The sequence below is a fragment of the Antechinus flavipes genome, chromosome 5 (genome assembly GCF_016432865.1).
Source record: "Antechinus flavipes isolate AdamAnt ecotype Samford, QLD, Australia chromosome 5, AdamAnt_v2, whole genome shotgun sequence".
NCBI classification, from domain to species: Eukaryota; Metazoa; Chordata; class Mammalia; order Dasyuromorphia; family Dasyuridae; genus Antechinus; species Antechinus flavipes.
In genome coordinates, this window is record NC_067402.1 from 11074055 (window position 1) to 11095930 (window position 21876).

Consider the following 21876-nt stretch of genomic DNA (forward strand, 5'->3'; position numbering starts at 1 on the left):
ATAGGAGTTGTTTTAATTTGCATTCACTAACCAGTAGTTCTTCAGAGCATTTTTTCATATGACTATTGATGGCTTTCATTTCTTCTTCTGAGAATTTCCTGTCCATATTATTTGACCATTTATCAAGTGGAGAATGGCTCTCATTTTTATAACTTTCACTCAGTCCCCTATATATTTGAGTAATGAGGCCTTCCTTTATCAGAAAAATTTGCTATAAAACTTTTTTCCAATTATTTTATTTCCTTCTGAGTTTAACTATATTGATATTGTTTGTGCAACCCCTTTTTAATTTCTCATAATGAAAAGTACACATTGTACTTCTTATTATCCTTTCTATACCTAATTTAGTCATAAATTCCTTCATTATCCATAGATATAAGAGAGAAAATTTTCCACACCTCCCTAATTTGCTAATGTTGCCACTTTTTATCTTGATATGTGGTGTAAGATGTTAGTTTATGTCTGTATTTCTGCCAAGCTATTTTCTGGTTAGGAAACTCAGTATTTAAATTCTGGAGACATAAAGTGAGACATCTCTGATTAAGATTCATCTCAAGAAGGCCAGTGTGCATATAGGAAAATCAGCATCCATTTTACATTTTTAAAAAACCATGAATAAAGTCTTGGAGGAAGCATGACTCGTTAGAAAGACTTATAATTGGAATCAGAGCCATCTGAGCCAGTTCCCATATGTGAGCCTCAGTTTCTTCATAAAATATAGGGATTGGTTTAAATGAACTTCAAGGTCCCTTCCATGTCTAAAATCCCAAGCAAGGTCAGCTAATGAAGGATGACAGCTAATGAAGTGTGACTTATTGTCACATTAGAGTAGCTGCCAGAACACTGAACTTAAGCAAGCCCATTATTGGATTCTGATCTTGACTTTGATCCCTGGAAAACTTTTACAATGATGTTTCCCAAAGATGGCCAGTAATTCTCTGAGAAAGGAAGCAGGAGTCCCCGAGAATCTGCTTGGCTCTCCCAAGGGGGGGGGGTCCTGTCATAGCAACTTCATGTTCTTTCTTGGCAGGCCTACTGAAATCCTGGATCAGATAAAGTGAATATAGCTTAGCTAGTTTTGAAGAAAGCATTTGACAAAGTATTCCATGCTATTCTCGTAGATAAGATGAAGAGATACAAGCTGAATGGTGAGAGAGTTGGGTAGTTTGGAAAATGGCTGAACCATCAGACCCAAAGTCTAGTCCCACAGGGTTTCGTGTGAGCTTAGTAGCAGCTACAGTATAATGCTCCAGGGAGCTGGCTTTGACCCAGAGCTGGCTAGATTGGGGTGGGGGGGGATGATTTAGAGCATCAGGAGGGATGTGATAACTATGTGAAAACATCTGATGGGATTTCTGTGGAGGAGATTAGATGTGTTCTTCTTAACTCCAGAGGACAGAACAAAGACCAAAAGCTAGAAGCTGCAAGGAGCTTTCAGGCTGGATATAAATAAAGACTTTCTAAACATTTAAAGCCAAAATGGAATGGACTGTCTCAGGGGGAGTGAGTTCTCCCTCACTACAAGTGAGAGCACCAAGATCCCGACCTGAGTTCAAGTCTAGCCTCAAGCATTACCTAGCTATCTGATCTAAAAAAATCATTCCAGTTTCTTCAACTGTAAAATGGACATAAAACAGCACACATCCCAATGAGATATGTGTAAAACACTTGGCACAATGCCTAGTACACAGTAGGTGCTATATAAATGTTAGTGATGAAGATGATGATGATGTTGATGATAACTATGTGCTAAATACTAGGATACAAATAGAAAAAACAAAGCAATCTCTCCTCACAAAGTGACTCACTTTCTAATGATAACATGATTACACATAAAAGAAAATTAAGCTAGAGAATAGAAACAGAGCCAGAAGGCCAAAAGCGTTGGGTCCTCAGTCTATTTTCATATACTAGATATAGATAGAGCTAGCGATATCTATATATACGAGATATAGGAGGAGGCCTATAAGTCACATAAAAAAAGCACATGGTGAGGCATGAAGAATGCAAGAGTAGTCCTCCATCTATTTAGAAGAAATAGAGTTGGTGCCTCCCTTAGTTTCCAAACTGTGTGAATTATCAAGAAACTTGAATGGGTTCTGGGTAGCCCATTTGAGAGGGTCACAGCAGCAAGGGAAAGAAGCAGAAAGGACTAAGAGAGTCATCTCACCTAGCCAGGAATAATAGGCCCTGATTAGCCAGGATTGTAGAGGGGGGCAAAATGATAGAACAAAGTTGCAAAGGTATCCCTATTGGTGGTGGGATGGCTAGATGATAGCTTCAGGGGGTGGTTGTAGAATGGACAAGACCTCATGTGTTTTTCAGTCACAGTTTGAACTTGGGTTTTATTGGGGATCTATCTTGCAAAGCATATTATATCTAGTCACCTAGATTTCTAAGGCAATTTCTTCCCTAGAAATCTACTCCAAGCTTTTTATAATATGATGGTGATCCTGGTTTTTCCAAAGCTATGTTAATGAAATACAAGGTCTGGTGCTGACCAATCAACAAAGATCTGTTCATGACTTGCAGGTGTATTATCTAAGGAGTTTGTGGCCATAATGATTCTCAATATATCTCGGAGAGTCACAGAGGATGCATCAGCGAGTAGATAGAGTACCTACATAAGTAAAATTACAATTCTAGGATTGTGACCTATAATTTTGTTTTTTAATTTGTTTAATAATTTTTAATTTTAATTAATTAGATAGGCCATTCTGATAAAGAAACACTATACAGATGGGAACTTGAAGTCTTCAGTAACATAACCTGCACATTCTGTAGATCTGGTCTAATGCCTCTAATGGCCCAGTGTTCTCACTTGTCCCAATCTTGTCCCAAAGCCCAGGGTTTATCAGTAGGGTTAATTAAAGTAGAGAGCAAGAAACTATCACCAGAAAAAACTGACCATGAGGGCAGCTCATAGTCAAGAGTAATAATTTATTTAGAATAACCCAGAACCAAGAGGAATAAATCAATGAATAAGTATTTGTTAAGTGACTAGGATGTGCCAGTCCGTGGGCTAGACACTGGGGATCCAAAGATAAGGGAAGAAATAATCCCTGCTTACAAGGAGCTTTCGACAATTAAGCACTTAATAAATGTTGGTTGCATTAAATTTATCCATGGAGTCAGATGTGGTGGATATCATTACAGAGATAACTATTTTAAATGAATGCTGGATTTTGATTCAAGAAGATCTAAGTTTGAGCAAGGTTTATGAGTCCTAGATATTTGTGGAGGAGGCCTATAAGTCATATAGAAAAAGCACATGGTGATGTATGGAGAATGCAGGAGTATTCCTCCATCTATTTTGAAGAAATAGAGTTGCCAACTCCCTTAGTTTCCAAGCTGTGTCAGTTATCAAGAAACTTGAGACAGGTCTCAGGTATTATACTATCTGTTTAATCTTGAGAAAAATCTCTTAATTTTTCTATCTTCCAGTATGGGTTTAATAAAAAAAATCTCAGAGTTGTGAAAATCAAATTGTGTGTGTGTATTATACATATATATGCTCACTGCTTTGCAACTTGAAAATACTGTATAAATGCTAGCCATTCAGCCCTTTTTTGTAGTGGCTACAAACTGGAAGTTGAATGGCTGCCCATCAATGGGAGAATGATTGGGTAAATCGTGGTATATGAACATTATGGAATATTATTATTCTATAAGAAATAACCAGCAGGATGAATACAGAGAGGCCTGGTGAGGCTTACATGAACTGATGCTAAGTGAAACGAGCAGAACCAGGAGATCATTATACAATGACAACAGTAATACTATATGAGGATATATTCTGATGGAAGTAGATATCTTTGGCAATGAGAAGATCCAATTCAGTTCCAATTGATCAAATAGAACCAGCTACACCCAGAAGAAAAAAAAAAACACTGGGAAATGAATGTGGACTGTTTGCACTTTTGTTTTTCTTTCCAGGTTATTTTTACCTTTAGAATCTGATTTTTCTTGTGCAACAAGAGAACTGTATGGGTGTGTACACATATATTGTATCTAAGATATACTTTAACATGTTTAACATGTATAAGACTGCCTGCCATCCAGGGGAGGGAGTTGAGGGAAGGAAGGGAAAAGTCGGAACAGAAGTGAGTGCAAGAGACAATGTTGAAAAGTCACCCATGCATATGTTCTGTCAATAAAAAGGTATAATAAAAAAAATGCTAGCCATTATATTATACCATCTACTTCTCCTCATTTTATGGATGTGAAATATTAGGCATAACAAGAAGAAATAACTTGTATGTGATTAACATAACTACCAGAATCAATGTCTTAATGCAAGATGTCTGATATAAATGCTGCAATTTTTCTACGTAATGATATAACCTCCACAAAGAAGATCCCTTCTTGGTTGAATTGTCTTAATATATAACTTAATATAGGCTGTGCATTGGACAGGTAATCCTTTCTGGGATAGAGTTTGGATGTCTAGGTAGTATGAAACTCCTCCAAATATCACAAAACTTTTAAGATCTGGGGAAAAGCTCATCTTGACATAGAAACACCCACTTTTATCTGACCATGTACACAGAGGGACATCCCCCTACAGAACTTAGAGAAAATCAATTCCAGACCTCTGAGCTTCATAGGGAACATAAAAGAAACAAAACCATTTGCATCTCTAGGTTGGGGTGAGGTCTTATGGGAGCAGTTACAAGGTATTTGGAAAAGGAGAAATACTCTAAGTTTTCTTCCCCAATGTGTTTTCACCAGAAGGGGAATGAGAGCAGAGCCTTGGGGAACTCAGGAGATGAAATTCTAATACAAGCTGTAGCAAGGAGGAAATTAATTGCAAAATACAATGATGAGCTAAAGGAGGATGAAGGAAGTAGGCAGGAATACATACGTTTGTCTCTTTGAACCCCAATTATCTTCTCTCTGTCTTTCTGCCTCTCTTTCTCTGTCTCTCTCTGTCTCTATTTCTGTCTTTCTGTCTGTCTGTCTTTATGTCTCTATCCTTCTGTGTGTGTGTCTAGCTCTATCTCTCTCTGCCTCTTTGAGTATGGGTGTATAAAATGGGTTTAAAGCATGCACACATTTACGTTTATTATGAACACACATGAGTATATGCATGTGTATGGTGTGTATCTGAACATGTGTTACATGTATCGTATACTGTTTCTCATTTTACTACATCACATGCATGCCTATATTTACATATATATAATACTTGTATGTATATATACATAAATATATACTGTCCATTTTGGCTAATTGTGTTCCTTTACTCTTGAAGAGGACCAAAATGACATCGCTATGTTGTCCATTGGCTCTGACGATGGCTGATGAGACCATTATAAGCTCTCCAGGCTTTACCACAGGTTGGGCAAAAATAGTCCACATGACCATTGAGAGTGGAGCTCTCTCTCAGTCTGCATATCTCATGTTTCCTTTGAGCTACTACAATTCTGCTTTGTTCATAGAGCACTGAGCTTTCTTTGGTACAGACACGCCATGGTGGGCACTCCTGGGCAGTGTATCTCATGTCTCACAATCAATGTCAAAATGCTTCAGAGATACCTTGAGAGAGTCCTTGTAGCGCTTCTTCTGCCTTCTATGTGAGCCATTTGTAAAATAATCTTTTAATCAAATACACAATTGGTATACAAATAAAATAGCCAGCTCTTCAGAATTGTACTCTGTGCCACAGAGATTGAAAGCTTGGCAGTTCAGCTAGAGAAAGACTTAAGTGTCCCGTACCTGATCCTGCCAGGTGATCTTCAGAATTTTCCTAAGACAATTCAAATGCAAGTGATTCAATTTCCTGGTATAGCCCTCACTGTGACACTGTCCAAGTTTCATGGGCATACAACCATGAGTTAAGCACAATGGCTCTGTAGACCTTCATAATATTTCTTCTTTCCCACAGTTCCTCTCTGAACTTTCCAAATACTTAAACCATTCTGGCAGTTCAAACATCATCTTCATCCTCTATGCATACATCCCCGGGAAATATACTACCAAGGTAGGTCATCCACAAGTTTTCTCCTTTTGCTGCAATCAATGGTTCCATCTATGGATGACATGATACTGACTAATGGAAAACGCTTTTCTTCCTGGTCACAATTAATACCAGCTGTAGAAATAATCCATATTTTATTGCCTCTCAGCCTCAGGAGCTACATTCAGTGCACAATAATCTGAAAACAAAAAAATTCATGCACGGATTCTCCCTCCACTTTAGTCTTGGCTTGTGGCCTTTTCAAGTTAAAGAATTTGTCATCAATAGAGCAGCTGACCTGGATGCCATTTTTGTGCCCACTGAAGACATCTAACAATATCACAGGAAGCAACATGCTAAAAATCATGTGGGCAAGCACTCAGCCCTGTTTTACTTTATTGTGACTGGGAAGTGTGAATGTATCATGCATCATTCAGAATCCTTGTAAGCGTGTCACCCTGCAATTGATATATAATACCAGTGAATTTGTCTTAGCCACCAAAATTTGCCATAATCTTCCATAAGTCCTCATGATTAAGAGTATCAAAGGTCTTTATCAGGTCAGCAAATGTTGGGTATAAACCTATGTCCTGTTATGGGCCTTTTTCCTGGAGTTGTCAGCTGTAAAAACATATCAATCATTTCTCTTCCCTTCTGAAGTCTCACTTGCTCTTAGATTGCAAATTTTCAGGTGAATAATCAGCCTATTAAAGACTCTGGCAAGATCCTGCTGGCATTAACTAAAAGAGCAACTATCCTGTAAAAGTCACATGACCACTTATTTTACTTTCCCCCATAGAAGTGGACAATAGAGCATCCTTGAGCCCCTGGGGGATAACCTCCTCTTGTCATATAACCTAAAAGATTTCAGTCAACTTTTATATGAGCAGTGAACTCCCTGCCTTCTAAATCTAAGTTAGATTAGAATTATCAGAAGGCATTTTGTCCCACAAGAGAAGTCAACTCTTCTTCAGTTGAAAGTATGGCTAAAGTACAAATGACTAATTTGAGGAGTACATCTAATGGCCTCAGGATTGGTGCGTGTGAAGAACACTATGGAAGTGTTCAGCCTATCTCCCCAGGAGCATATTCTTATCACTAATCAATGTGACTCCATCAACACTGAGTAATTGACAATACAACAGATATTTGGCAGGACATCATAAAAGTGCTTTGGATTGTTAACATCAGCATAAAACTTAATTTCATCTGCTTTATAACTGAGCCACGGCTCTTCTATCTCTCTAAGCTTCACTTGCACTTTACTTCTGATAAACATAAGCAAACACTGCCTTCTTAGAAAGGACAAGCTGTCCTACAGGTAAATCCTGCAGAGTTCTTATTTTTTTTTTTATTTAACAGGTTCTGAATTTTCCTGTCATCTCTCTTTATCAAACCAGTCTTGATGTTTGCACATGTTCTGGTCCAGATGAGTAAGTGTGATATTATACCCTAAATCTCTAAAAGCTGCCCATTACTTTTTTGCTCACTGTCACCAAGCACATGTAGGTTCAGCTTTCCCTACAAGTTCACAAGGAACTGTTTTCTCTTGGAGAAGTGCTCTATTTGATGGACATTAAGCAACCATCTTTCCTCAGGGCCAGTACTTTTGTAGAATGTGAACATTTAGCTTAGAGAGGACAAGCCGATGATCGGTCAACACTATACCATATATTACCTCCATCACTCTCCCATTCTGTCTCTTGCTACAATAACATAGTCCATTAAATGCCAATTTTTGCTCTAAGGGTGCATCCATGAAGTTTTATTGCATTTTGGTAAATGAAAGGCAGTGATGGTAAGGAGAAAGTCACGAGACACAGAAATTCTTAGTAATAACTGACTTGCTGCTACTTCTCTGAGTCTATTAATCCCAAGAACCTCCAATCATATCTGATCATCTATGCCTCTTCTGGAATTAAAGTTACGCAGGATAATAAGCTTGGCACTTTTTGATACCTTGATGGGAAGGGTCTTCAGGTATTCATAAAAATAATTTTTAAGCTCCTTAACTTTCATCATGGTGAGAACATGATTGATGGTAGTGATGTGCTTTCCTTCAAAGGGCAATTTCATTGTTTTGAGTCTGTTGTTCACGCCCTTTTAGGAAGCGTATAAGTTTGTTGACTTGATTAGTTTTGATTGTAAACCTATGCTAACTTCATGGCTCCCCTTTACTGGGACCACTGTATTTAGTTCTGTATCCAATTCTGCCTTTGGTTGCCTGATCTTCCTTTGCCAGACTCTTTTACTTTGGGCTACTCTTTAGATGTCATACCCATCGAGTTCTCTCGCAACAAGAGCTGTCCGTCTTTCACATTCACTCGTTCTTTTGTCACCCATAAATGTGTGCCCATTCCATGGATGGAATTGTCTTCCAAAAAGTCTTTTTCATACTTGTTTTGAGTTTCAGTCATAAAATAGGACCCCAACCTGCCACAGCAAGCCTGCCTGAGTTAGCTTAGGGGAAGTAGATAATAATTCTAGCCCTTTCCTCATGTTAGGAGGTGAGCAAGTACAAACCTTATAAAAAGCTGTTCAGATGCAGCAGGGGCTGCCAAATTCTATGTTGCTTCAGTTCAATGAGAAGGCAACCCTATGGCCAGCCCACCTGTGTTCAGGGTTTTGACTATGGTTGCCAATCTATTGATGCTTCTTCTTTTGCCTATCACCACAGGACTTTGATGTAGGTAAAAATGACAAAATTGTATGAGTGATATATTTTGACTCACACATAAATTGGATTTAGGTGAGGTGGAGTTGAGCCAGTGTTTGACCTCATTCAGTCATTGGAGTTCAGTAGCAAGACACACTCTCAATGGTTCAGGATAAAGTAGATGATCTTGGGATCTTTGATGATTAAGCCACATCTAAGTGCTCCTCCACAGGACCTGCTTCTGCACGTATTGAGCCCATAGGAAAAAAAAAAAACTGTTCACATCCACTCATTCCACTGAGGAAAATCTTCACATGATGGGGATAGACACCCCCTAACTCACTGATAAGTTTCAGGTCCATTGACTCTATTCAAGTTGATTTATTCCCACCTGCCAAAATGTTTTAAGTGGCTGTATACATGCTACAGCTTCTTGGAACCAAGGTGAGAACTGGTTGGTAAGTAGACACCAAAGGTGGAAAGCAGCCCTTATACCTAAAGTAATATAAAGTTTACCTGTCACCTATAGACCCTACTTTTACTAGAGGAAATAAAAATCATAAAGTTTTTTAGGTGAATTTTGTGGAAGGATCACCTATCTTTACATATGTATATAGTAAAGTACAAAATTTGCTTCAGGGCTGGATTTTGTTTTCATTTCAAAAATCTTTTTGGTGTACTCCATGGTGGGGGTTTTTCAATAACTTCTACAGGAACATGATGACCATAATTATAGTGCAAGTACAACAGTTCAAAGGAAATCATCTGAGAGACATATTTAACTACAAGTCTTACTTCCAATTTGAATTTTGCTCATGTACAACAACCCCAATGCCATCAAAAAAAACAAAAAACAAAAAACGTATAACATCTTATAAAATTCAGCTTGGGGATAGAAAGTGAACACTTAGAAACTTTCCAAAGAAATGCTGATAAATGCTGCTTAAATGATGCTCCTTCCTCCAGAGTCACAGTGGGGACATGGCCATACAGAGAGCAGAGAGGGAATTGGGCCCTTCCGAGTGCTTCTTTCACATGCAGTTTCTCTTTTCTTAGCCAAGGAAAAAACCCAAGATGGCAGTAAGTCAGGATGCAGATATTCTGCACTTAGGGCTTAGCACAGAGCAGGCGTTTAATGAATGCTTAGTGACTATTTCGATGACTTTTGGGAATTGAATATGTTCCTTAAATGAATGCATGTATATGTGTATGTATATATACATGACAAATAAATCCCACAGTCAGGCCCATTTCATTGGACACTTTGTCTTTCTCTAAATCCCAAACATAATCCTGACACATGTAAAGTCATTAAAAAAAAAAAGATCCAACATCAGTCAACAAATTTTGTAACAGGCACACGATTAGTAATAAGAATATTAATAGCTAATATTGTATAGCAGAGTTAAGTGCCAGATACTGTTTACCACTTTACAAAATTATCTCATTTTATTTGTCATATCCATTTTAATGAAGAGGAAACTGAGACAGAGTGATTAAGTGACTTGCACTTAAACAGAATCAGTGTCTAAGACTAAATCTGAGTTAAATCTTCATGAGTCCAGACCTGGTTCTCTAACCATTGAGCCACCAAGCTTTTCCGTAATATATCTGCCAGCTAATATATTTGACATTATAATGGATTTGAGGCATGTAGGCATTAAGATAAAAGTTGATCCAGGAACAAGGATAGAGATGAGGAAAGGAACTTCCCATTTCTTTTCCCCATCTCCAACAGGAGCCAAAGGCTTCATCTGTTTCCTTGTTCATCTACTGGTTTGGAGGGAGGAAGATGGATACAGAAGAGAGAAAAAAGAGGGAAGGGCAAGAAAAAATGGAACAAAAGCAGAGATCATGGGGGATATGTAGAACTAGTAGAAATCTAAGAGAGGATGGGATCCCTGAGGGAACTAGCCTCTTTCCTGAGTTCTTTACCAGGTAGCAAGGCAGCAGTTGGAAGATTTTGCAGTGTCTGTTGCTGTGTCAGCTCTTCCAAAACAGGAGAAGAGTCTTAGCCCGAGGCTTCCTTCTGCTGTTGACTCAGCAGAGGGGATGAGGAAAAAATAGGTAGAATCAGAATCCTCCAGAATCCCTCTGTACTGATGGACTCTGGGCTGGCTGAGCTGTGGATAGGCTTTGGGCCAGCCAGAAATATGACCAAAAAAAAAAAAAAAAGATGTAAACCATTGCTGCCTACATTGAGGGTGATAAAGTTCTCCTTAACTGTGTCCTTGGTGAGAAAAGAGAAAGGACAGGGTCTTCCTCAGCTCCAAAACTTACTAGTTAAGTATCAATGAGTAACTATTTGTCTACACCTTAATTTTCCAATTTGTAAAGTATGGATAAAAGCAGTTAATACCATATCACACGATCCAAAGTAGACATGATCAGGAATCAGATTCTGAGCCCTGGAGGAAAGGCTGAGGATAAAGTAAGAATTTCAGCTGGGTGGAGGAGTATAAGGAGAGGTTCAAAGATAATTTCACAAAAGAAGTGGTATATGACCTGAGTCTCAGATATGGTAAAAGATGAGGAGGAAGGTCATTCCAGGCAAAGAGGACAACTTGTAAAAAACACTCAGGGTTCAGCATCATCTAAATTGGCAAGAAGGAGGACAATATGTAATAAGATTGAAAAGGTAGGTAGGAATAAGTTTTAAATGCCAGACTGGGAACTTTCTATTTTATTTCCTAAGTAACAAAGAGTCAGTGAAGGTTTTTGAAAGGGATGGTCATGCTCTAGGTCTATGTCCAGGTCTATATCTTGGGAAGATTATTTTTCAGCAGTGAATAAGATATAGGAGGGCCCAAAGGTGAAATTAACTACTAATTAAAATATAATTTCAATATTCTAGCTGAGAATGAGAGCTTCTACTTGAATGGCATTTGTCTAAGTTAAGAGCAGAACACGATAAGTGACTGGACATGGGGAACAAAGGGAAGGAAGAAGCAAGAATGACTCAGGGCAGGGAGAGGAAGAAGAGGTGAAAGGTATTAAAATACCAGAAATATGAAAACAAAAATTGGCTGCAACTCACTATGCATATTCTCTTCTAAAAAGTTCATCATTTTGTCAAGGCAGCATTAAGAATGCTCTTGAACATAATAGTCAATGACTATAGTGATCTAGTGTTTGATAAACACAAACACTCCACCTTCTGGGAAAAGAACACACTGCTTGACAAAAATTGCTGGGAAAATTGGGAAATGATATGATAGAAACTAAGCACTGACCAATACCTCACACCCTATACCAAGATAATGTCAAGATAGGTTCATGATTTAGACATAAAGGGTGATACTATAAGCAAATTGGAGAACAAGGAATAACTTACTTTTAAGATCTGAGAAGAATAAAGGAATTTATGACCAAAGAAGAACTAGAGAACATTATAGAATGCAAAATGAATAATTTTATTTTAAATTAAAAAAGGGTTTGTACAAACAAAACCAATGCAGCCAAGATTAGAAGGGGAACAGAATACTGAGGGGCAAAGCACTGTTGGTCATAGGCAGACCAAAAGCAGAGGAAAGATATGACAGAGACAGAGACAAAAAAAGAGAGAGACAGAGATGGAATGACAGATATCAAAGAGAGACACAGAGAAAGAGACAGGTAAAAAAGAGACAGACACAGACAGAAACAGAAATAGAGTGACAGATAGGAAAAAAAAAAACAGACAGAAAGAGACATTGAGACAGATACCAAGAAACAGAGAGAAGAGAGAGAGAGTGAGAGCCGGGGGGAGGGGAGGGAGGGAGATAGAGAGGCAGACACAGACAAAGAAACAGAGATAAAAATAGAGAGAAAAACAGATCAAGAGACAGAGAGAAACAGAGACAGAGAGAGGACAGATCAGAGACACAGAGAAACATAGAAAGAAATAGAGATATAGGGAGACAGAGAAGCAGAAATAAAAATTTGGAGAGACAGTGAAACAAAGAGAGAAATACATACATGCAAACATGCAATTCATAGTAATATTTTGTTGTGATAAAAATAAACAAAAGCAGACAAGTAGAAACAAAGTAGGTATTGAATAAATTTCACATTATGAAGATAAAAGATCATAGGAAACTATATCTAGAGTTGGAGATAATTCTCAGCTGCCATCTATTTCAACCTTCATCTAACAGATAAGGAAACTGAGGCACAGGGAGATTATTACTTTTTTGGCTAAGGTCATAGCACTGTCAGAGGCAGGAAATGGAATAAATGAATGTAAAGTAATAGAAAGAGAGTTGATGTAAAGCTGAAAGAGTCATCTCAGAGTCATCTGGTTCAATGTCTTAATTTTATGAGGTGTAAGCTGAGCCAACACAGTGGAAAACTTGGATCAAAAAGATAGAAAGGGTTAGGGATGGAAAATGGACCCAGTTCCTCTTGTGCCAAAGTCAGGGTTTTTTCCTGCAGCCTTTCTTTAAAGAAAGAGCAATGTAAGTAATTCAGAGAAAACTGAAAAGACCAAGACGAACTGATGCAGAGGGAAGAGATCAGGGTCATGATGATTTACACAGTGCTCACAGTGCACCACAGAAAAATTATATTAAATAATAGCAAAATGCTGGGCATTGCAATGATCATCCTTGATTCCAGATGATTAAGAATAAAACATACTCTCCTCATCTTGGCAGAAAATCACAGGCCCATTGATTCAGAATGAGGCACACGTCACCAGGTGTGGCCAAGGTGTTGATTTGTTTTGCTTAGCTAATAATAATGCTACTTAGAACTTACGCAGCACTTTATAAGTATTATCTCATTTAACCCTTACAATAATTCTGAGAATATGTATTACTATAATCCCCATTTATACACATGCGCAAAAAGAGAAACATCTTGTTAGGGTTACATAACTAGTATGTTAGATAGGATATAAACTTAAATTTCCCTGATTACAATTCCAATGTTTCATCCACTGTGCACCTCCCTGCCCATTCACTGAACATTTTGCTATACGGGGGAGTTCCACTCAGAAGGGGGATGAAGCAGAAATTTATGGCAGGCACTATGCAAACTGCTCTACAAATATTATCACACATTATCCCCATTATGGTTCTTGAAGGTAAGTGCAATTATTCCCAGGGCAAGTAGCAATCACGCAGGAAAAGACCCCAATAAAACATTTTCCTCCTTGTATCTGTTTCTCTTTTTCCTTATCTCTCTAGGTGTCTGTCTGTCTGTCTGTCTGTCTCTCTCTCTCTCTCTCTCTTCTCTCTCTCTCTCTCTCTCTCTCTTCTCTCTCTCTCTCTCTCTCGTTAAGCATGAATAATGCACCAGCCTTTCAGATGGCACTCACATTTTAAAGAATGTCTCTTAATGATGTTAAGCAGAGGAGTAACTAACATAGGCCATTTTGGACAGCGCAGAAGCACAGCATAAAATATCTGCAGTGTTCTCACCATGCATCTCCTGTTCTATCTATGCACAGAGTCAGCTCTTCGCATCTTCATCCTGTGGGCCCTACAAATATCACATGGCAAGTGAAAGTCTATCCCTGAAAATTTCAAGGAGGTTTTGTTTTTACCTCTGTGACAACTTCTCCGGCTCTTCCACGGTGAGGGATCTCATACGCCTCGATTTGCTGTTTTGTGAGTCTCACTAACTTTTCTGCCAGCTCCCTCCAGCCTTTGCCTAGTTTGACAGCTGAAGTCAGAATCGCAGTCTCTCGGATAAGATGCACAACCAACCTTTGACAGTCTATCTTCAGCAGCGCCTGCGGCAAGAGTTACATGGTGAGAATGCTGCTGCCATCCTTAAAAACACGTCACCAATGCCTGATCTTATAAATGGAAAATACCACACAAACACACACACACTCACACACTCTCTCTCTCTCTCTCTCTCTCTCTCTCTCTCTCACACACACACACACACACACACACACACACACACACACACAACACACACGCCTTCAAGGAACTGTTTCTTGCTTTCTACCAAGTGCTACTGTAGCTGAGCAGTATTTTTTCATTCACTGTAACAGGTGAGCAACGTTTCTACACTGTGCTCCAAGCAAATCATACATATGAAAACACACCAGAGCAATAGGGCAGTGTGCTAATTGCCCTACAAATGTTGGGAGATGCAGCATGTGGTGAGTAGGGGAGGAAGCTGGGGTTGACTTTTGGTTCTCCACCCAACTCTATTACTTTGAACAAGTCACTTCTCTGTGTAGGATCAGCTCCCAGAAAATGAGAGGGATGAACATGATATAGTGAAGGAAGAGAATGTTGAGTTGCAACCAAGAAAGAACAGAGATAGAATCTTGCCTCTGACACTAACTTGTAGAAGTCCTGGGCAACTCACAACCCATCTGTGCCTAAATTTCTTGATCAATAGGGTAGATATCATACTTAATCTGATGTCATATCTTATCTGTTATTTTTGGAATCACATAAGATTTGATTCCAAATCCTCTTTGGATTCCTCTTTACTGTGGCTAAACTCATTGGAAAGAGAATCTATTATCAATATCTCCACCTGATCTCCCCTCTTCCCAATCACATGAAGCCAGATTTTTAACTTTTTTTATACAGTTGAAACTGTCAATTGGCTAGCATTTATTGAGTGGCCACAATGTGCCCGGCATGGTACTAAGTGCTGGGGATACAGAGAACGACAGTCTCTACTCTTGAGAGCCCCCGATCTAGTGGAGGAGACAACATTCAAACCAGTGATATGAAAAATAAATTAGGGATAATTTCAGAGGAAAGGCACTAGAATTAAGGAGGACTGAGAAAGACCACAGAGAAAGTGGCATTTTAACTGGGACTGGAAGGAAATGAAGGAAGGTAGGAAGTAGAAATGAGGAGGAAGAGATCTAGATATAATTGTTGCCAGTTTAAATGTTTGGAGTCAAGATGGAGTTTAGAGTACAAAGAAAAGCAAAAAGACCACTGTGACTGGATAACAGAGTAAATAGAGGGAAGTAAGATCTGAGAAGACTGAAAAAGTAGGAAGGAGCTTTTTATGAAAAAACTTTAAAAAGACAGAGAATGCTATAACTGAGACTGAAAGAAATAGGGATCTACGTGGAGTTTATTGATCAGCAGGTGACATAATAAAATCAGTTGGGCAGCTGAGCAGATGATGGATTCGCCTTGAAAATGTTACCAATGATATCTTAATCAACAAACTTAATGGCTTTTTCAATTCTCATCCTCAACCTCTCAGCTATATTTGGCAGTGGTAATGAATACATCTGGACATCTTGAACTGGAGCATACTAAATTCAACATGTCCAAACTAGAATCATTATCTGATGCTCACCTCAAACCCTTTCTCATTCTGAACTTTCCTAGCAATCTGGAGGACCCCACAATCCTCCCAATCACCTAGGCTCCTACTCTCAGTGTCACCTTAACGCACCCATAAATCCAATCTGTTGTCAAGTCTTGTCATTTCTACCTTCATATCTCTCATGTATGTTCCCTTCTCTACACATGTAACAATCCTTTTTGTTCATCCGCCCATGGCTTTACTTAGAGTCTTTCCATAGCAGTGTAACTGCTTTGTCTGCTTCAATTTCTCCTCCTCCATTCCAACCTTCACTCAGTTGATATTACCACTAGGATCAAATAAAACTTTTGTCATTTAAATTCCTTCATAATCACACCTTTTGATACCTTTTCAGTCTTTAGACTTTAAACTCTACCATATGCTTCATGATGCAGCCCCACCTGCCTTCTGGTCTTCCTCAATTGTGAAACTAATGTCCCTTCATCATGTCTTTCCATTGGCTATCCCCTTCCCCTAAATGTTCTCGCTCCTCACCTCCTCCTCTTGTTTTCATGGCTTATTTTAAGAGTAAACTCAAATAGCACCTTTTGTAGAGAGGATTTCCCAGTCCCTGCTGTTACTCATGCTTTCCTGAGTTTACTTTATCTCTACCTAGGAAGTATTTTATTATTGATTTTGTTATTTACAAATTGTCCATTCCATGAGAACTTGAGTTCCCTCAAGGCAAGGACTATTTTTACCTTTCTTTTGTACATCCAATGTCTGAGAACAAATGCTTATTCACTTACCAATGAATTCACTGACACAAAATGCTTTGCAACCTTGAAAGCTGCAATATCTCAATTGTCATTGATATTTTTCTATTCTTTTTAAATTTTTAATGCAGTGCCAGACATGTAGTAGGTGTTTAACATATGCTTACTGGTTGATTATTGACTTCACTACAGACTGAATATGATATATCCCTGAAATTAGGGCATACTTAATCACTTTACCAAGAAAAAATTAACTTTTTTTAATGAACCAGCCATGTGCTGTTTTTCTAATAGCAACCTTCCTTAGTGTTATGGTTGCTGCATTTCTATGACTCTAATTTTAGCCAAAATTTTATATACGAATGACTTTTCAAAGATCTATTACATAAAGAAAGACAAACCTATTGTTTCCTAAGAGATATACTAACATGTACTAACTGAAGCTAAACCAGTACACATTTAAGACAATGCAACACTTATGAAATGAATATCAATTTTTTTTCTTAGTCTTATTTTCCTTCCATTTTTTTTTTTGCTTTGTAAACTTTCTTCTCTATGTAAAAGCCTTCAGAAACTTCTAAATTTCTCTGTTTCTTAATGGCTTCAACTATAAAACACAATAAATAAACCTATCCAATCTTGTTGGGTAAAGAAAAAAATCACCCTCTATACTCATAAGCAAACAGTAAACTATACACACACATACATATACTCACATTTGCATAACCACAGGAGCCTATCAGTACAACCTACCACCTACAAATTTAGTTCATGTGACTTGTGGGGATTACACTGAAAAAAAAAGGGGGGGCAATATTTTATTATAAAGATCAAAATTTTCTCTAAAAGAACAAAAAAATAAATGGTATCTCCTTTTTTGCAGAGTTTGGAGTCTAAATAACTCAGCCTGAGAATGATATATTAGGTTGTCTTACTGAACTGCACTGCCATTTCTTTGCTTTTTCTCTTGTTTTATTTATTTGGCTGATTTTTTTGGAGGAGAAATTTATCTGGATATCAAAACTAAAGTTATTTTTTTTTATTTTATTAAGAAAAGGAATTGCCAAGTCATCTTCTAGCAACGATGAACTTTGACTTCTCACAAATGAAGCCTGCTGTTTTGGACCGAATTGCCTTCAGTGGAATGTACATGTAGGGATGGGATGTAGGAGAAATGGGGATTGTGGCTTAAAAGCTACCATTGTAAGCTACTGCGGATAGCAGCTGGTTTTTAGTCTTAGGCAATTATCCAAAGGCTGGACGTTTTCCTCAGTGTGACACCCTTATGCTGTTAAGTGTACACTTTGCCCATACTCTTTTGGATCCAGTCTTTTCAAATTCAGAAGCCACATTTAGAGTCCCCTGCAATGGGTACACTAATATTAAGTTCCAGAAACCTGTATGAACAGCATGAATGCATTGCTTTAAGTGCTCATTCTACCCCACACCTCCCAAAAATTGACATATCCATTGCCCACAGCTTGTGGAAAGAGTGTCAATTCTGGAGTCAGAAAGATTCATCTTCTTAAATTCAAATTTGACTTCAAATGCTTACTAACTGCGTGATCCTGAGGAATCCTATTTGCCTCAGTTTCCTCATCTGAAAAAATTTGAGCTGAAGAAGTAAAGGGCAAACTACCCCAATTGTTTTGCCAAGAAAACCCCAAATGAGGTCATGAAGAGTTGGACACAATAAAAACAAATGAACAAAGAGCCCCAAAGCCAAACTCCTGCCATAATTACGGAAATCCAATGTATTATAGTTATTAAGTCTTAAAATCCAGAGACATGACAGTTGTATTCATGTAAACATTTTTAGGCCAACAAAAGAAATGAAACAAATGTGCAATTCAGCCTTCAATGGGCACATTGTGAGATGCAGCAAAGCTAATGAGTTATTCCACGTATATTTATGATTTCCATCATGTAATTCAATCCTCATTATTCTGTGTTCTACAGCTCAGATGTACATTTGTTTTTATTTTGATCAGTCATTTTATAGCCAAATCTTTCTGAAACTTGCAGATAATCCTTATCAAAGCTGGAGATGGAGTATGGGTAGGCAGGGCTGGGTCTAGAGGTCAGACTCCTTGGGAGGCACTTTTCATATTACTTTGTATAAATAAACAATTTTAATGCCAAGCATTTTTACCCCTCATTGCCCACAGATTTCTGGAATAATTCAAAGTACATGAGTGTAGGGTGAAAAGCTCTTATCAACAGTAAAATACTCAGGATATAATTTCCCACCTCAACAGAATACAACTTTTAAACCTTGTCTAGGGCAGACCAATGCCCTGGTGCTGATATTTATTTGATTGTTGTAATTGCTTCATTGTATTTCCAAAAACAATTTCTACTTTAACTGTGTTTGTCACGATACAAAACAATACATGCCTTCATTAAACAAGCAGTGTTGTATAATTGAGTTGTGTAGCGTAATTCAAAATACTGATTCAACACATGCTGGGAGAGCTGGAATGAAAGCACGACTTGTTTATGTGATGTTAAAGTGTTTACCTTGTTGGCCAAACACCTTCCTAATGGTAAGTCCTGACAAGTTTACACTAGCCAGACAATGAAGCGACCAATGGATGTGGAATGGGATAAGAAAAGAGTGCACTTTTTCTCCTAGAAGCTCACCAATATTTCTATTCCATTGAAACAGGGAGGAAGTAATTGTTGGATATATTAAGGGAAGAAGAAGCAGGGATACTTCTGAGATCAGATCTATTATTTGGATATTGCAGAATTATTGAGAGTGAGTAGAATGGGGAAGGATGATGCCTTACCCATGATCCCTTGGGACTCCCAGGTATTTCTCTAGTCTTAGTCTATGTATCCTCCTAGTATAACCTAGGTCCAAAGGCAACTTTCTGGTTTTTCTTTTGCATATTTCTTAATTAAGCCTCATGCACCCATGTTCACATAGACAACTGCTTAGAGATTCGTCCCTACCTAAAAGACCAAGGAGTTTGGTGGTGAATTATCAGTGCTCCGAGTCCCTCCAGACTCCATGCCTGCAATCTGTCTTCCTAAGATAGTTGTCTCTCCCTTGGGGCAGTCTGTGATAGAGGTGATGACATCTATCATACTATGGTCTGTCAATGTCAGGATAGTGTCACCTCAATGGAGTTGGGCAGCCTGGTCAGACTCTCCTAAGAGAGTAAATGACAGATGTGGACAGATGAATCCATTTGTGTGACCACTAAGCAAGCATCGAATAAATTTCACAAAGCTTTGTCTGCTTTTTCTTTAGCTTATGCATGCTTGCTTTCTCCTTAGATACATAGAATCAGGAGCAAAAGGGACTCTCTGGACTTAGTGCCCCCAGCCACCATCTGCCTACTTAGCTGCTCAGTTACATCTACTGCTTATATCATTTCCTCTTACATAGTCAATCAACTAGCAATTATTAGACACTTTCCATTTGCCAAGTACTGTGTTTGGCCCTGGGGAGACAAAGATGGAAACATTACTCCTGTTCTCTAGAAACTCATGTTGTAAGGAAGAGAACACACAACTAGATACACATGTATACTCTATGTGTCACATTCAGAGACAATAAAATATATGCTATACATAGACCAAGCTAATATTATTGACTCCTGAGTTTTTAATCAGAAGGGATTTTAGAGTCCAAACTGTCCAAATCCCTCCTTTTGCAAGTGAAAACCGAGCTGTGGAAAAGTTGGAAGGCTTGGCCAAGTTTAAACCAGAAACAAATATCAGTATGATTCTTTCTGTATTTCTGGCCTAAAATCTTCTACTGCAGATTTGGAAGGTCATGGAGATGACTTGGGTTCTCTATGCCTTTGCCAGTTGAACTCTGGAAGGCCCAACCAAGTTGGAATATTTTCCAATTATGGGCACAGGGATGAACCAGCATAGCTAAGAGAAACCCACGGAAGCACGTAACTCCATATTTGTATATTTCTAGTCCTCATGTTCTTATGGTTTTTTTTTCTCTTAGATTACTTCTGAATCCCTGGGTTCCTATTAGTATGAAAACTGTCTATAGAGAAGATCTCTGCAAAGATCTCCTACTTCCTTTGGACCTGACTCTAGGCCATCCTCCAACAATCTGACACACATCTTTGAGACTTTACTCAAGAGGAATCATTGACGGAGAGTTGTACTTAGACAACATAAATTAAACTAAATTGCGGTCTCGTGTTCAGAGAATATTTCATTTGCTTGAATGGCTCGGGGATCCTCCACTTCTTACTGTTCCTCTCATGATACCCTTGATCAACCTTGCTATGACATTAGATGGCCTAGTGAATAGGGGATGGGACTTCGAATGAGCATGTATCTGAGTCTGAATCCTTCTTCAAATCCTCCCAGCTATGTGAGCTAGAAAACGGGGCTAATCATGAGCCTACTGCTTCACAGGATTGTTGTAAGGATGAAATGAATCTACACAGGTAAAGTACTTTGAAAGTTTTAAACATTGTATAAATGTTGCCTCTCATGCCTGGAATGGACCTTTCATAACTCCAACTTCTTCGTCTTGCTGCAAGGCTTAACTCGGCCATAACTTTGTCATAAATCCTTCTCTGACTTTTTCAGATCCTTGTTCATTGGCCTTAAACATTGCTTCATATTTAGTGATTCCAATGAATGTTAGTTATGAATATAGTATGTTCATAGTTAATATGATAGAATGATCAAATGTATTTGAATTCACACGTTTCAAAATTATAATTACGCAAAATATGGTCAGAGGAAAATCGGTACCATAGTGAATAGAGTTCTAGGCCTAGAGTCAAGAAGACTCTACTGAATTCAGCCTCAGACAATTACCAGGAAGGTGCCACTGGTCAAGTCACTTAACCTGTTTGTCTCAGATTCCTCATCTGTAAAATGAGCTGAAAAAAGAAATGGTAAACCGTTCCAGTATCTCTGCCAAGAAAATCCTAAATGGGGTCAAAGAGAGTCAGATACAACTGGAACAACTGAACAACAAAATAGGGTGATTGGTTCTTTCCAATGGAAATATGCAATATGATTATGAATAATGTGACTTTTTTCCAGGATTCATTTATTATTACTATTTCAGATATCCCCTGACATAGGGTAAGCTCCTTAAAGGCAGGGATCATTTAGATTCTTTATATTCTCAGCACCTGACACAATGAGGGAGCATATGGTAGACATATAATAAAGCTTTGTTGACTGATTAATTTATTATTCTGTTATTTATTTGATGGAAATATTGTCCCACTGATGATTTAAGATAAAGTTGTCTTGGATTTCTCTGC

At 38.3% G+C, this 21876-nt stretch overlaps 1 protein-coding gene across 4 annotated transcripts in view; it reads right to left on the bottom strand.

The window, feature by feature from the left end:
* Positions 1-21876, bottom strand: part of MACC1 (MET transcriptional regulator MACC1) — a 78331-nt gene that overhangs the window by 15845 nt on the left and 40610 nt on the right. For 3 of the 4 annotated variants that reach the window (XM_052001180.1, XM_052001181.1, XM_052001182.1), the window contains one exon: positions 14143-14331. The exons of the other annotated variant lie outside the window; for it this stretch is intronic. In XM_052001180.1, coding sequence (XP_051857140.1) covers positions 14143-14331 — 189 coding nt within the window. The remainder of the gene's footprint in view (positions 1-14142; positions 14332-21876) is intronic. 4 annotated transcript variants of the gene reach the window in all.